Raw genomic sequence first — 15,629 nt, forward strand, 5'->3', positions numbered from 1 at the left:
AAAGATGCCACAACCATGTCTTCACGAACCTTCAGCCGGTTCTTTAAGGCATGCATCTCATTATTGTCATGTTGAAGTAGCTCATCATCTTGCAGTGTCATCTTGGATTGTTCCTCTAAATTTATATCATGTCTATAAGAAACATATGGTTCATCACACCTCTCAAAATTATAAGCCTGCATTCCCTTGTTCCTTGGATTTGCATGTGAAGGCAAAAGTGTTGCTATGTTATTATTTGTACATAAAGGCTCATCATATAGAGACTCCAACATGCTTTTACTTCGAGTATGTTTGTCAAAGCTAACCTCCAAATCACCAACGTAGAAACTTGTACCCTATGTAACATCTTCTACATGATCACGAGAAGGCTACAAATCAATGATGGTTGACTACCCTTCTTTTTCTAGATCATCTATTAGATGATTTTGGTCTACCGAAAACTCCTCATACAATTTTTTGCACTTGTCTTTTGCAAGGAGATACTGGACCAATTCAAAATACTTCTTTTTTGCCATATCGGTTTTGTTTTGAAGTTTTGGATGGAAATCTATGTAATCAATGAAGTGTAATTCTTTTTGAATGTTTGAAGGAAGTTAGTTATACTCCTCAAACATATCAAGCACCTCTGCTCTTACACCAAGTTGTAATTCTCGAACTAAGTGTTGCTGAAATTTGATAAGTTCTTTTCTAACTCCTTCGAAGCCACATGTTTTCCCCATAGTAACACACTCTTCCTTTCAAGGAATCTATTAAATTATTTTCTGATCAGAGTGTTCTTTCTGAAATCTTCGGATAATGATATGAATTGCAACAAAAATGTTGATCTCCAAACTCAGAAGCATTTTGCACACAACTGCTCTACCCTTAATTGTGTGATACCAATTAATAATGCCATTAAAAATAAATCTCTATTCAGTAACCCCACTACCACCAATGTTATTCTGGTTTCAAACTGTATCTTATATTTTAATAGTGAGGTGACTATGTCGTTACTAGTTTGAACTATAACATGTAGATGTAACAACTCATACCATTTTCAATCCATAGTACATTATGTATATAGAAAATTTGCTCAGGCCACTCACAAATATGCACATAAATTAGTAGTCAAATAATTGGAATTCAAACAGCAACGACCATTCATAGTTTACTCCAAGGCAAGTCTGAGGTAATACCTTTCTTCAGATAATGGTTAATTTGCCACCTACAGCTTCCACTCGAGTGTGTGAGCCAACGTGTCTATCACCATGGGGGGAAACCCAACTTGCAACTTCAATTGATACGGTAATAGGAGCACATCAACTCTTCTGTTTATCTTTCCCACCCTCTACAACATCGGATCTTTGAACAACGATAACCTTGATTACTTATGTTACCTTCGTGCTTGCAAATCTGAAACAACAGACTTATTTCTAATATTTTGAGTTTCGTTTGCTCCACTTTGGACCTCTGTCCAGATATGTCTCCACCTGGAACTCTCATCTGTTGCCTACTTCTCGATCATTGTTGCTCCATATTGTGCGTGCGACACTTCATATTTTCAATTCCCATCCTCACAATAATCTCCCAGCAATGCATTCACAACCTTTGAATAAACATAATCGTGAGTCTACATTCATACCCAAAGATGGTTACATAAATTCACGATATACAAAATCTTGAGTCCTGATTCCAGTCATGCGACATCCAAATTCACATCCCTTATACTCACCTTTCCTAGCTTGAAAATAATTCCATGCATGTCAGACAAGTTATATCTTTTCATTCTAAAATACTTCCATCTCACCTCTGTTGCATCAGGTTATCTAAGGAGTGGATTAAATGTCGTTTTTGCATGACAATTGAGTCTTATAATATTCATAGTAATCATCCACTTATCCCTTACTCTTTGTCAGGAGCATTACCAAATGACTCCACACTTCTCGTCAAATTAGCTTCTGCAAGAATGCATGGGTATTATGACACTTGCAAAGTTTCTTCCATTTGGGTTTTGAACTGCCTTCTGTTGCAAACTATAACAATCATTTCCAACTCAATTTTAATACTTTGCCATCAACCACTTGCTTACAGTTTCTGACTTGGCAACCTTACTTATTCTAGAAAAACGCACATTACCATGGTTTCTAACCTTGTCCAAATTTATTGTCTAAGATAACAACCCTCCATTCACCGCTTAACTTAGGAAACAGCTCCTAACTTGTAACCACTCATATTGTGAAAAGATTGACCTTTCAAGATAGTCTCTGCGTGCAAAGATCATCTCTAATCGATGGTTATTCCTTACCTAATAACGCTAATGTAATCACTTGAGTGTAATGCTAATCTAGGTGTAATTATATCTTAGCTCAAATTTTCTTCTTGTACATTACGACAATAGTAAGTGCTCACAAAATATTCCTTCCAACTACGATGACAGGGATAAAAATCTTGTAGCGCTTGATTAGCTGCATTCCGTCAAAATATACACCCTGAAAAATAATAAAAGTCACAGGATTTGTGCTAATTATTCTCGATGCCTTGGAATTCTGGCAATTATTTGAATCCCCATTGATGAACAAGCAAATAAATCTTACGAAAAATATTCTAGGGTTGTCGTTAAACTTCAAAAAGCCATCAACATATTACCTCGTAACACTTAGTCATTCATCCAATATTCTTATCCATTCCTTACACGTAAACTCAACTCCTCTAACTCCAGTGATTCCTCAATATATTTCGATCAGCTTTCTTTGCTATAGAATGTATCGACATCCATTCAATTTCTCCAAATCAATTCATTCACATTGCAACAAGATCATTTGAACTATATGAATATAGTGTAGAAGCTCTGATGAAAGCAAACAACTCCTATTTCTGATAAACTCACGGCTCACTCCAAATATTCTATCTCAATTTCCGACTAAGTATCTTTCCACGACAACAACAAAAATAACAATTCCTTCAAATCTTTCGTAGATTGAAGAATAGGCCCAAAACTTTAAAATAATTGTGGCTTGTGGAAAGGTCTCTGAAGTATTAAGCCCGAAAAGATCTATCGCTGACAACTATAGGGATTTTGTTTTTGCACAGAATTTGAAATGAAAAGATGGCCTATGCAAATATTCTTGCCAAGTATTTATGAACTTAAATATTGTTGTTCCTCCTCAGCACAGTCCTACACAAGGCTAACTTTCTGTAAATCTTAGACAGAGAAACTCCCTTAGAGGATGATACCAGCAATATTAATATTACTTTTATCTTCTTTTATCATATATAAGATCCTTAGCTCAAATTGTCAAAGTGCATCAATAATGTGCAAAAATAAACAAGGCAACTCTAATAAAACTTTTTTGAAATTTTCTCTCTGATTCTAATAGGAATTTCAAAACCGAAGATACTCATTACTCTATATGTATATCTGCAACTATGTACCACTGAAATATCCCCAATATATTCCTCAAATACATATGTATTCATTGTCACCCAGTTTCCTGGTAAACACCACGGAAAAATATATTTTAAATTCAATAATCATGTTCCACCTTTAATGCTCTAAGAACAATATTCAAATATAATTTCTTAGACAAAAGACAATACTAACTATTTAGTGGATACTTAATCTAGCTTCTTACAAATTTTCTTGTTGATAAAGCTTTACCAAACTCGCAGATTCTGTATTTATTTCTAAAACCTCACAAGTTGCAAGATACAATGCTCTGATACCACTGAAATATCCCAAATGGATATTGACCCAATTTTTTCTCAAAATAATATTCAGAATATAAACATATGAAGTTGTATTATAAACCAACAATATAATCCAGTAAGCTTCTCATAAAATACCTTAAAATATACCATTGCATCATACATCAGCAATACGATAACTAGCATTCAAAAGTCCAATCTTAAAAACATTTTTACAGTTAGATTGGAATACTAAGAAAGAACATGTAAGCACACCTGAGACACCTGATGTGACGTCTTCATGGACAATGAGTTTGCGTCCACTATCTACCGGCACGAGGGTTTACATCCTCATGCTAGATGAAAGCTAAAGCTTTCCGAATAACTCTCGCAAGAAAGAAATTGAAATCTAAATCATAAACCAAGCATAATCCGAATGAATGAGTTTCTCTCCTTTTAATCCTCAAAGTTGTGACTCTTCGACTCCCTTCCTGTCTTTTCGTCTTATCCTTCCTTTTCACTTTTAACCCACTTTATAATATTAAATTGACCTTTTATAATTTTAATTCACGCTCTCATAGTCAATTTTAATATTATATGAATATGTCTTTAAATTTCCTAATGTCCCAAAAAGGGAACATTACACAAACCATTTGAGCTATAGTGTAATGCTTCAAGAAATGGGATTGGTGCAGTTTTGATGCAGGAAAATCACAGCAGAATGTATGAGAGCAAGAATTTGAGAGGGGTAGAGAAGAGCTATTCTATCTATGATTGGAGATGTCGGCTATCATGTATCCAATGGCCAAATTCAGGTCTTAACTGGTGGGAGGCGGATTTGAGACTAAAGCAACCCATAACAACATTAAACAAATTATGAGGCCGAGGGATCTTAAAGATAAGTAGCAAAAATGGATCACTAAATTGCAGGCTTATGACTTTGGCATTAAATATGTCAAAGGAAAAAAAATGTAGTAGAGGATACACTCGCACAGAGGCCACATATATGTTCCTTAGTGGAAATATCAGCTGATTGGAGGGAATCACCACAGAATTTGCAAAGGATCTGTGGGTAGGGAGACTGATAGAGCATTACTTAGAATGACAGGTATTCAATGATTGGTGTGTTGATCTTCTATAAGAATAAAATTTATTTAATGCCTTCAAAGCCTCAAGGAATTGATCCTGAGGACATCCATGACACGTCATTGGCTGGTCACTTGGGATTCTTCAAGACTTATAGGTAGATCCGGGAGAGGGTCACCCAGGATTCTATTAATGTCTAATACAATTAGCAAACTTATATATACTCTTTTCAAAGTGATTGTGTGAAGTTTGAGTGTGTTGATAGCAGTTTTATTAGTGTTGGGTAAGACCAATACTCTATCAAGAGTAAACCTCTATTTATCCATGGTGCACCAAATTGGACCTCAAATCCAATTCAAACCAGATCCAAAAATAATTAAAAGACCCACTTTTCTAGAATTTACTCATGTTCTGTGCTCTTGACTTCATTCTTTTGGTTTTTAGTTGATTCAGACTCATTTGGAATGGACTTAATAGATTCAACAAAAACATTAGCTAAATTAGAAAGGCGTGTAACTCTTCTTTTGTTCATTTATTTATATTTTTACAAGTTTTTCTTTTATTTTTGTTTTGTTCAAACACTAGGAGTTTCAATCCTTAATTTTTTTGTGTTTCTTCTTTATTATAGAGCTAGACAGTGTGTTTCCTGCTATGAATAAATTAAATGCACGAACGATAATAAAGATGATAGTGTACTAGATACAGGAGTAAAATGTGTCTTTATTTGCTCATGAAGTGATTATAAAGAAAAAGACCAAAGATGGTTGGCAAAGCATTACAGTTCACCCAACTACAACATACTACCTTCCTGACAATATGCAACATATTTAAAGGACCTGAATGTTGCCAAGAGGAACACAATCCTCAGCCAACTAATACTTAGAACTACTTGAGAGTGACAACCAATTTATACGGACAATTAATACATTTTCAGACAATCAATATTATCAAGCTTTGTTATAGGTGTTGTACACTAACTACATAGTGTTAACAATTTTGCATTTTAAAAAACTTTTGCTAGGACTTCTAATATTGTTGATAGAGATGGCAATCATAAAGATCTCACATGTATGCATGGCACAATTCCGAAGGCAAGGATGTCTGTATGCATTTATTGTTGTTTGCAGATGAAATAAGGCATATATCGCCTTAAATAATCCTTAACATGAATTTTCACTTGAGGCCTGTAGTTGTGTAATTTGGTACAACTAAAAATTTTATAAAAGATGAAGGTCTCCCTTGCTATGCATGAGAAGAAATTAGAAAAAAAAAAAGACCACCAAGACACTTAATGTTGTGATGAATTTGCCTACAACCTCAAACTCTAATGAAACAGGCCCTTGTTTTGGCCCAAACATATAGGCCTCGACACCTAAAGATAGTTCTCGCCAAGTGCAGTCACATTCAAAGGGATTCTTTGTTCCTCATAATATTCATAACATGCAACCTAAGAGGAATCACCAAACCTCTTGTATGCTTATAGAATTTTCTCTTCCAACTCATTTTTGAATGCAAGTTTTGGCCTTCTCTCCATATAATCTCTCACTTTCAAGTACCCATGCCCTGCTTCAAATGGAGCAAAAACGAATCTCAAACAAGAAAATTACAACAAACAAAATAAGAGTGAAATTGATAGGCAAGGTGAATTCATAATTTTATAACTAGAGATGAAAATGAAATTGACAATTAAGGGGAAAGGAACAATTTCTAACTGATAATTTCTAGATGACAAATTGATAGTCAACTTGATAATTCATGATTCTCGCAAAAAAATTGCAAATAGGCAAAACAAGCTAAAAAAGCACAATCGTGGCCTTGCATCAGAAGCATTCAATCAATGGTAAAAATTGTGATTTGAATAGGAAAGCATAAAGTGCAAAACTAAAAGAGTGTAGAGGTGGAAAAATAAATTTTGGACTGAGATATAAAAACAGGAATAAAAAAAGGAAGCAAAGCTCAAAAGTACAATATTCATCTTAAAGGCAAAAAGAGTAAAAAATACAATTTGCATCTGGACTGTAAAAAGTTAAAACACACAAATGAAGGAGAAAAGCAAAATTTTATCCTAAATTGCAAAAATTGAAAGTTGACAGTTACGGACCCCCAAAAAAGGTGTTGTGACCCAACATGCCCCTTGTTCAATAAACTATTCATTTCCTAAATCTAATATCTAGGTAAATAAATCAGATCTAGATTTACACAACTAGATTTATTTAATGAAATAAAGCAGCAGAAAACTAGAAAAGAAAAGCACAATCATACACAGCATTTATGCTCTTCAATCAGTTCATCATTCAAAATAACTTCAAAACTTACAAGAGCTCCTAGTGCATAGGAAAATGGCTCTGAAACAAGTTACAACAAAACAGAAAACCTATATACTCGGTATTGCTACCTTCTCCTTTGCTGTTAACGGCAGTAAACTTTCTCATTTCTGCCCTTCTGAAAATCAGATATCTCCTCTGACTTTCTCTCGCAATGTCCTCTTGAGAAAGATATTTGAATTCTACTTCAACCCTTGGCTTTCTTTCATAACAGCAATTGGAAAAAGCAGAGTCCTACTTGAAGTCTACTTCCATAAAGTAGAGTCCTACTTGAACTCTGCTTCCTCAAACTAGAGTCCTACTTGAACTCTGCTTCTAACTTACCTTCTTAAACTACAATTATCAACATAAACAAGGGAGCCCCAAATTTTTTTGAAATTTCATCTTCTTTTGAACCAGACCCATTTATTGAGTTGTTTTGTTTCTCTCGAATATTTTAACATCCTTGTTTTACAGATTTCGTGTGTACAACATGATGACTGTCCCTAAGATTTGAGGTGTTTTATTACCATGTTAAATAAACGGGTTTGGTATCTAGTTTCCCTGCCTATAAAATTATTCAGCTAGTTAGTTTTTATCTTTGGATCATTTTTGGTTTGTTGATTGGTAAGGTTTAGAGTCTCCTTGGCCATTTGTTTTTTTATCTAGTGGTAGAACCAGTTCATGGTTTTTAGCTTGCCCTTAGGTCAGTCCCAACCAATTTGTGTCATCTTTCAGTTCCAATAAATAGTTGTATTGTATTTGTTCACATATTAGGATGTCTAGAGATTTGATTTGATTTCATGTAGTGAATCATTTCTATGGATCAAATGAGTTTTATGCTTCATTTACTCATTCTTCAATCCACCTTTTCAACTTGGAATTTATTCTAGACTTGAGGATTCTAGATATGCTTCTTATTGGAAAATGAAATCAAGAAATTGTTAAATCCCGAATTTTGACCTAATTTAAATTTAATTATAGCCATTGAATTGAATGGATTTTCTTCATAATCATGTGAAAAGCGTAGTTAATTATATCCATTGTATTCATTATTTGTCTAATTGTTTAATGATGATGGTCATTATCCATTATTTGTTATATGATGATGGTAGTAGTTAGCAGTTCTTTGGTTTCGGAATTATGGTTAATAATTAAACTCCTTGCTAATATCTACGTTAAATGTTATTATGGAAATATCATGGAAAGTGTTATTATTGTGGGAAATGTTGCATGAGTGATCGCAAGAGAAGACGAATGGGAGAAGCATTGTTTAAGGGGATCAACGGAATGGGGTACTATCTTAGTCCACTTATTTGGTTGATAGGTATGACCTCTAACTATCTTGGTAAGGACCTAGCCACTTGTATAGCAGGTTACAATTATTTGGACACACATGAGCTATTAAATAAACATTAAAAACATTAATGATATTAACTTAATTAAAATACATACCTTTAACGGCTTATGGTTGACATTTTCATCATTTCATTGTAACACATATTTATGTATGTGCAAATAGATATAGAAATAAAGGTGACATCATAATATAATTTTTATACAAGATTATATTTGATACGTACATTTAAATACATGTATAAGAAGATAAAATAATCTTCCAATTAAAGCATGTATTTAGATACATAATAAAAGTTACAAACTTGGATAAAAACATATAATATGATGCCAATCTTATAAATACATCTACGTGCAAGTAGATAAATATATTATAATTTATCCTTGATTCATATCCTTCAAATTCTTTTCTTTATTTATTCAATTCTTTACTTAAAACCGAAATGCACACTTGGCATCTTACATCGTTGTCCAAAAAGGCAAAACATTTCTTTAAGAGTTACGGCTTCTTGGAAGCCTTGAGAAATCAAATGCCTTTACATATATTTGGAAGCCAGAGAAGTCGGATATAGTATTTTTGCCTCCACACGATTTTACTCCTGTATTTTCTTTCCACAGTTTTACTCCTGCATTTTCCTTCCACAGTTTTACTCCTTGTTTCTACACCCTTGTCGAAGGCGGAAATCAAACACATTATGATATTGCATACGAATTGCTTTTGTGAGGGAATCGGCTATTAAACATCAAGCCAAGGCTCACGTTTTTGTATTACGTTAGACCAGGCTAAGTGGTCACTTCTATTCTGAGTGATACATCTTCATTCTTTTATTTCTGCATTCTAAATTATTGCAGAAGGGAGTACGTCCATGACAAGTTTGCATTGTAATATCAAAGAGACTCATCTTCCCATATTGAGTAAAGACAAATTGTCATGTTGAGTCCAAGCATCTTTCTTTTATTTCTGTAAGTCAAAACCAAATTATACTTTTGCAAGTCTTAGAATTGTTTCCTCAAGCCATAAAAGCTAAGATATACTGAATATGTAATTAATCATACACTAACTAAGGATTAGCAGATTGAGTTGGTTTACTCTGAGATTTAAACACCGGGGACTCACCCGACTGTATGGCCAAGGAAGAGGTGAAGAGGTGATAAAAAAATCTACAATAACATGGAAACAGAATCAGATATAACAATTATATATTATTATAAAAAGGAAAATCATTTAATAGCTCATGCATGTTCATATTTATTGTTCCCCTATTGTCAAGTCGAGCAGTGATCGGGTAATTGAACCCATCCAAAAACCTTGGCCAAGGTCATTAAACACATGTTTGCCAACTATGATCACTTGATGTCAGTAGTGTCAGTTATTCAGACATGTCCGTCCATAACAATGCGGACATTCTAAACACCGGAAATGCTTAGATGACTGGACTAGCAGTACCCCAAGCCTGATCCCGAGGTAAGGAGGGTCTTTCGATTCAATAGATTGTGTGGGGATGAATATGGTCCGAGGTTGGGAGGTTAAGCCTAAGTCAATGCTTCTCCTCTTACTGAAAGCCGAGGCTTGCACAACTAGTTAAAGACTCACCAGTACTTCTTGTATGTTTCTTCTTTCCATTCCTAATGCAATTATATTCCTCTTGTAATTGATCATGTAATTACTTTACTATATGAAAAATAGGAAATCGTTATTTCAGTTAGTTCAGTTTATTGTTATTTCAGTTACTTCAATTAATCGTTATTTCAATTACTTCAGTTAATCATATTTCATTTACTGCATTTAATCATTATTTCAGTTATTTCAATTGAATGGTTATCTCAATTAATAGTTAGTAGTTAAATTGGTTAATGTCTCATGAAAAGGATTTAAGAATGTTTTGTTTCGAAAGTTGGTTGAAGAAAACTCTTTCATTTCTATGTGAAATCAGATATTAGTTCTTTATTTTGATATGAAAATCCGTTTGTTACAGAAATAATATAGCACACAAGTACTTCATTACCAAGATAAATGGGGGAAAATGCCAATAGTGTAATGACTAGTCATGGAGATCATCTGGAGATGATAGAAGAACATAGGTTAATTCCTTAAAAAATTAAAATATAATATAAATACTCAACAAAGAAAATAAGGAAGATAGACAACCTCTCAAGGACAATACAACTATTAGCTGCAGTAGTACATGGGTAGGCATTTATATTATATTTTGAATTGCTTTAATTATTACTAATAAAACATTATTAAAGTAGGATTTGACAAAGAATATTGATAGCATTGGATTCTTTACAATATATTTTTGAATAATCCATTTCCAGCTTTGACCCCTTGGTCATATTTTGCAACCGGCGACCATATGCATATTGATGGGTAGTAAATAGCTTAAACTTTGTAACCAAATATATGCTTGAAAAAACAGAAGGAAGCTTGTCAAGCAGTTAAGTAAGAAAGACTCCCTTTTATGGAGTCTACATTTATTCAAATACAGATATTCCAATTAAAGCAATTCACTGAAATGTCAACATAGAACAGAAGCTATTCAAAGTAGTCTTCAATCAGAGACAACTAAAGTTCAGTATTGAACCACCAAACCTTTTAGCAATCAGACTTTCACAAAAGATTTTTTTCCCACCGCAAGAAAATGGACGGCCACCAACCACACTTAGCTTGAGTTGCGGGAAGTCTAAACGATCATATCCAACATGTTCCTTGCCAAGACTGAACAAATATGAGTGAATTCAGAACTTGTACATGCAATTTTCTTAGATAAAGAAACTACACTTTTTCTTTGAATGTAATGAACCTCCAACTGACTACATTTGATATTAATTAAATCACATTGTTGGTTAAAATTCATCCAGATCTTTTATTCCTTACACTGAGTTTGGTGAGTATACAAGCATTGTTTCTTCACTCAAGCTCTAGTTTCTAAGAAAGCATCCATGCATGTAATAAGTAATTGTATTACAAAGGAAAAAGTATTAAAGAATCTGATCTACCCACAAGAACTAAAATATGGATGACTTACCTTTCCAATGATGTTTAGAAGTTTAGAACTACGACACAATCATGCTGACAAGCTAGCACACATGCATTCTATAGAAGTACCAAAAACCATACTTGCAGACAGATAATAGAATAATCTACAAATTGATGTTGAAATTATAATTCTATGTGCAACCTTGTATGATCAAAAGGGGTCACAAAGACCAAGCACATCATGTCTTGTATAAACCATTAACAAATGACTCTAGCATCACTGTGAACTGATACTTATCAGATCAAAAAAATATTAAGGTGATAAATGTAAATGAAAACATGCATGATCAGGAAATAAACAAGATATTTTCTACTGCAAAAAGAACCAAAAAGAAGATCTAACCATCTAACTACAGGTCTACATATTGATAAAGTACATCTGTACAAGAATTATTTGAAGAGCACACAGAAAATACTGAGAGATGGAAGGGAAGGTAGGCGGGGGTGGGTAAGAATCATAAGAATCAGTATTTTATACTTTTAAATACATGAGACTGCATAAAACAGAGAATTATAGAAGAATGCAAATATCGGGACGAAAACATCGAATTTCTTGTGGAAAAACATCGGCACGTCATTAGCTATCATTTGTCGTTAGCTCCATCATTAGCAAGTTCGTCTTAGTCAAAAGAAAGCACCCTTTCTTGGAAAAATTCTAATGACACAAGGAAATTGGAAAATATTTGAAGATGCTCTTATAGGGCTGATTTGGAGCTCCGAGGGGGGAAATTTGAACACACAGAACAGCTAAATGTAAACAAAGATACCTCAGTTCCTCTAATTCACAAGGCATTAGGAAATGTAATGTCCCCTTCTTCGCGCTAGACCTAATGGCGGCTAGTTGGTCTATCTCTCCATCCAGATAGGCTAACGGCATTGTTTTGAGGATGCCAGCCAATCACAGGGACATATTTGGTTTCAGTGGGGAATATATCTAAGTGGGAGCTCCTAAGGTTAAGTCACTTTACTCTATTAGGTTGATTTATAAGTACTTCATCATTTAGAAGTCACTTTATGACAAAAATGACTTAAGTGACTAAAAGACAAAATAGGCTTTTATCCCACGTTGCTTTGTTATTCACACCTTCCCTCACTTCAAGGTTATAAAAGCACACTTTTGCTTTCAAATTATCATCATGAGATATATTAACATATTGCTGCAAAAGAGGTTGCTTTAATGTGACTGGTAACTCTGAGGACGAAACCCCTCGAGTTGTTTGAGGAAGTTGGACGTCACCCCAGCCCCTCATTAGGAACAAAATACAAGTTCAGGCAAGAAATTGGCAACAAGAAGTGTGGTATTGGCTTCAGAATTGGAAGTAAGTTATCTGCTGACTTATGAGTTGGAATAGTAGTAGGACGCATTAACTTTCTTCCATACATTAGAAACAGTAATTATACCAGCTCCGGGACTGTAAGGACAGCCAGAATAGAGTTGGGAGGACGTGGACATTGGGTGACTATTCAACGACATTTGGAAGGCAACTTACAGCAGACAGCTCACGTGAGCAAGTAGCTATCGGGTTCATCAACCCAGACTGGGACATCATCCATAGACTCACCAGACTTCCGACATTCTCCTTCTCTCACCTTCGAAGGCAGTTTTGATGAATCACAAGTAAGATGGTCTGCAGGTTGGGAGTAATAACATCACTGAAGTCCCAGAGATAGCAACATGGGTCATGGGAGCCTAAGCAAATCACGGCAACAGCTATCTTGATTCCGTGTCAAGGATAGAGAGCTTCAGTTAGTTTGGCACCATTGAAGGAGCAGCCAGCGGTAACTCACATACACCAGGTCACGTGAACAGTCGGCCCTCACAAGCTAAACTCCAGGTTCATGTCATTGCATTAAAACTTTCCTTTTCTCATATGCCAATGAACGTACATGTGGTCACTGTGTTTTGAATTCTGAATGAGTAAGATGCCATGTCCATAGGTCTGTTCGTATCTATCTGTAAATGTGCAAGCTGATTTATTATGAAACAGTAAGAAATTAGTCCAATTCATATGAATATCTTTCCTCATCTGGTATTTGCATTTGTAATTACTGTTATAACAGCAAGTTGGTAAACAGAATAGCATTTGGATTCAACACTACTCTTTAATATACATATTTGTTTAAATTGAATGTGTATTACCCCTAGAGTTTCGGATAATATCAGTGGTACCAGGTCTTAATATCTGGGTTACATGCCAACTGTTTCACGAAATTCTGTTAGTCCAAGTTTGAATTCTTCGATCAAACAAGCAGGGATTATAACAGGAAAGTGCAAAAGAACTAAACCCAAAAAAGAGGCAAAAAATATTTTTCCGGCAAACCCTTGGTTTTGATGATGAGTGCAAGCTAGCTAAAAGAAATCTGAGAAAGAGAACAAGAAAACAACAAAGAGTACGAAAGGTTGTTAAGAGGTAAAAAAGAAACATATGTGAAGGATGGAGCCAATTGCTCTTGGAAAACAAAACCCCAAAATATTTTGGAAAGAGTTGCAGCAAAAGAGGAAGTAAATATCACGGGGTCCCAATGGTTAGAATATGCAAAAATGTTATTAGTGTGAGAAGGATAAAACATAGACCACCAATAATCAAGGTCATAAATGATCTTTTCAAAATTGAAGATATCTTTCAAGGCATAAAGAGATTGGCAGGGGGAAAAGCCCAAGATATTGATGGGCTGCAAGCAGAACATTTGAAATGGGGCATCGACGTCCTAGCACCTCATATATATCATATCTTTAATGATGTCAATAAAGATGGATTTTCTGGATATTGGATAACTAGCATTGTGATTCCACTCCACAAAAGTGGCAACATAGATAACCCATCAAACTATTGCACTATTATGATTAATCCACTTTTGGGGAAGCTCTTTGGTAGCATAGATGAATGCAAAATCAGAAAATGGGCTGAAACAAAAGGTAGCAAAGCTAAAGGGCAGGCTGGTTTCAGACCAAAACATTCCACTTTTGATCATAGGGTTACTCTTAGACTCTTCGTTAAAAAAATATGGAAAACACAAAGTAAGGAGGCCTTTTGATGCTTTGTTGCCTATAAAAAGGCTTTTAACATAGTCCCATGAGACAAGTTGTGGGATAGAATGGAAGAACTTAAAATTCACGGTACATAGGCTATATAAGCAAGTCATGGCTAAAATCAGACCTATGGATGGGATGTCATGGCAGAGATATAGGTGTCAAACAAGGATGCCCCCTTTTACCAACCTTGTTTGAGTTGTATATCGAGAAGTTAGAAAAATGGTTAAACAAGAATAATGGTAATGGGGTTCAAGTAGCTAAGTACGTGATAAAGCTACTCCTACTTGTGGATAATCTCATTTCAATTGCGAAAACAACTGATGATTTAAAGGAACACTTGAAGGAACTTGATGCATTTTGTCATGAGGTTTGAATGCAAGTGAACACTAGCAAAACCAAAGTGATGATCTTCTCTTTGAAAAGAAATAGGACACAAAAATACATTCGTTTTTGACAATCCTCTTGAGATTGTGGATGAGTACAAGTATTTGGGATTGCTTCCACAACAAACTTAGTTGGGAAACATGTAGGGCAAAAAGAACTCAGGAAGGATGGAAACCACTATATTCTTTACAAAAATAGATGTAGGAATGTGTAAACATGGGATTGGAATACTAAAAAGAGGTTTTTTGGTTTGCCAGTTACCTCGGTCATTCTCTATAGATGTAAGATTCGGAGCAGCAGCACATTAAATCAGAAATGAAGGCAAGTAGAAAGAATCCAAAAACATTTAATCATCAGTAGCCTCAAAATTAAAAACTATGAAATATTATTAGCAGAAATAGGCATATTCCCTTTAGAGGCCTTGACAATTGTTCAATTACAAAGCTATCTAAAGAAAACCCAAGGTATGGAAAAACATCAATGGCCGAAATTGATCCTAGAGGAAAGACTTGACAGAAGAAAGAACATGCGGATAGAACAAAATGTCAAATGGATGGGAAATTAGAATGTTAATATGCATGAATGTCTGAATAATAATGATGGAATAAAAAAGTTTGTGAAGGGAAAATTTAGGAGTCTCATATGGGCAAAACAAAATGGGTGCAAAAAAGATTATTATATCAAACAATTTCATCCCACGGGAGATCATGAGGAGAAGGCATATATAGGAGCAAATATCAAATGGAGAGCTAAAATGCTAAAA

The 15,629-nt window shown here is 34.6% G+C and overlaps 1 protein-coding gene across 2 annotated transcripts in view; it reads right to left on the minus strand.

The window, feature by feature from the left end:
• Nucleotides 1-15,629, minus strand: part of LOC149557485 (Calcineurin-like metallo-phosphoesterase superfamily protein) — a 146,377-nt gene that overhangs the window by 73,979 nt on the left and 56,769 nt on the right. The window contains exon 6 of one of the 2 annotated variants that reach the window (XM_089832136.1): nt 11,002-11,127. The exons of the other annotated variant lie outside the window; for it this stretch is intronic. Coding sequence (XP_089688262.1) covers nt 11,002-11,127 — 126 coding nt within the window. The remainder of the gene's footprint in view (nt 1-11,001; nt 11,128-15,629) is intronic. 2 annotated transcript variants of the gene reach the window in all.

This window comes from Cupressus sempervirens, chromosome 5, assembly GCF_028749045.1.
Source record: "Cupressus sempervirens isolate cs-2001-9-10 chromosome 5, ASM2874904v1, whole genome shotgun sequence".
Classification (NCBI taxonomy): Eukaryota; Viridiplantae; Streptophyta; class Pinopsida; order Cupressales; family Cupressaceae; genus Cupressus; species Cupressus sempervirens.